Below are 1,946 nucleotides of genomic sequence, written 5' to 3' on the forward strand. Positions count from 1 at the left end.
TAACTCGTCCACATAGGATATCAATCTCCTTCCATTGTCAGCTTCCATCGTATTCACTGATGCATTGTTGTGAGGGGGCATTGGGTTATTATTTACATTCGGCCCCTTGGGGGAGAACGTGATTTCCTTAGAATCAATAAGATCTTGAACCTTGTACTTTAATGCTTTACAATTCTCGATCGAATGCCCAGGAGCGCCAGAATGAAATTTACAGCGGGCATTTGCATCATAACCGGGAGGAAGAACCGCTGGTGGGGGTCCTAACTCCCTTAGTTGTACAAGTGATCCCCTCAATAAATATGGTAGAATATGGCTATAAGGCATGGGAACTGTGTCAAATCTTCTCTCGGGCCTTCGCATCCTTTGTTGTTGTTGTTGATATTGTGGTTGCTGACGTTGCGGTTGTTGTTGATACTGTTGTTGTTGTTGAGTTTGAACAGGAATTGCAAATGGTTGTTGTTGACTTGGTTGGACAGGAGCTATGGCAACTACTTGTGGATAAGTGGGATTTCTTGTTCGAATGATAGAGGCAGCACTGGTCTCTCCTTCTCGTTTTTTACCGTAGGGAATAAAAGGTTTCTTTGATGCACTAGAATTACTGGCAGAGTTCTGGATCTTTCCCATTTTAATCATATTATCTATCCTTTCACCGGCTAGGACCAGGTCGGAAAAGCCCGAAGAGGTGCTCCCTATCATTCTATCAAGGTATGGACCTTGCAGGTTCCCTATAAACATGTCTACCAGTTCTCTTTCTAGCAATGGGGGTTGTACCCTAGAAGCTAATTCCCTCAACCGCTGAGCATACTCTTTGAAGGACTCCTCAGACCTCTGAGTCAGATTTTGCAACTACGTGCGATTAGGTGCCATATCAGTGTTGTACTGATAGTGCTTGAGGAATGCTTCGGCCATTTCCCTCCAGGTGTGAATATGATGCCCTCAAGTTTCATGTACCAATCAAAAGATGCCCCATTGAGGGAATCCTGGAAAAAATGCATTAAAAGTTGATCATCGCTGGAATAAGCAGCTATCTTTCGGCAGTATGCCCTAATGTGTGTCCTAGGATCGCTATTTCCCTTATATTTTTCAAAGTCCGGAACTTTGAACTTGGCCGGAATGATGACCCCAGGTACTAAGCACATTTCTGCCGCATCAAGGCCCAAAACATCAGTGCTCCCCATTGCCTTGAACTTTTCCTCGATAGCCTTTACCTTCCTCTCCACCTTGTTGAATGTCGAACCGAAGGCGTCATCCTGAGAAGCATCCCTTGGGTTGAAGTATGCATTGAGTTGGTCGTCTGTCTCAAAAATATGAGGACGAAGGTTGTCGTTTGGAACACCGTCGGGTGCAATAATGTTAATTGGAGGATCAACTTGAGGAACTGGAATCGGAATCTCGACCGCTGGAGGGGTAGGAGGATTGGTAGTACTGGCACGTCGGTTCATTTCTTCTTGCATTTTTGCCATAACCTCTTGGCCTCTTGCGACAGCTTGAATAGTCTCCATCAACTGCTGCATTTGGGACCGTATTTGGGATACTTCTTCCTGAAGGACAACTTGGTTTTCTTGAAGTTGCTCCATGACAGCTTGTCGACGTCCTCGCGTATCGTACCGAAAAGTCAGCTTTAGAGAGTGGTTCTGGAAGAAAAAAGGGGTGGATGGATGAGTTTTTTATGTTTTTGTGTTTCGAAAGATGCATATGATGCATGAATCTTTGTGTGTGTTAAAGCAAAGCTCTTTTTAGTTATTCATGTTTATTCATTGCAAAAACTACTTGACGATTCACGGTCACAATCATGAATAAAGGAAAACACAATAGAGAAAATAAACCAACTAGAAGTTGCAAAATACAAGTAATGGAAGCAAATAAACCAACTAGATATCCACCCTAAAAGTGACCCCTTGAGACTTGCGGAGAGCCTCAATGTCGGTGATGAGTTCGGCCATTGT

The 1,946-nt window shown here is 43.8% G+C and overlaps 1 protein-coding gene across 1 annotated transcript; it reads right to left on the reverse strand.

Annotated features, from left to right (window-relative positions):
• Positions 1-833: 833 nt before the first annotated feature.
• Positions 834-1,577, reverse strand: LOC127121981 (uncharacterized). Its single transcript, XM_051052401.1, has one exon. It carries the CDS (start codon positions 1,575-1,577, stop codon positions 834-836), a length of 744 nt encoding a protein of 247 aa, XP_050908358.1.
• Positions 1,578-1,946: the final 369 nt, after the last annotated feature.

The sequence above is a fragment of the Lathyrus oleraceus genome, chromosome 2 (genome assembly GCF_024323335.1).
Source record: "Lathyrus oleraceus cultivar Zhongwan6 chromosome 2, CAAS_Psat_ZW6_1.0, whole genome shotgun sequence".
NCBI classification, from domain to species: domain Eukaryota; kingdom Viridiplantae; phylum Streptophyta; class Magnoliopsida; order Fabales; family Fabaceae; genus Lathyrus; species Lathyrus oleraceus.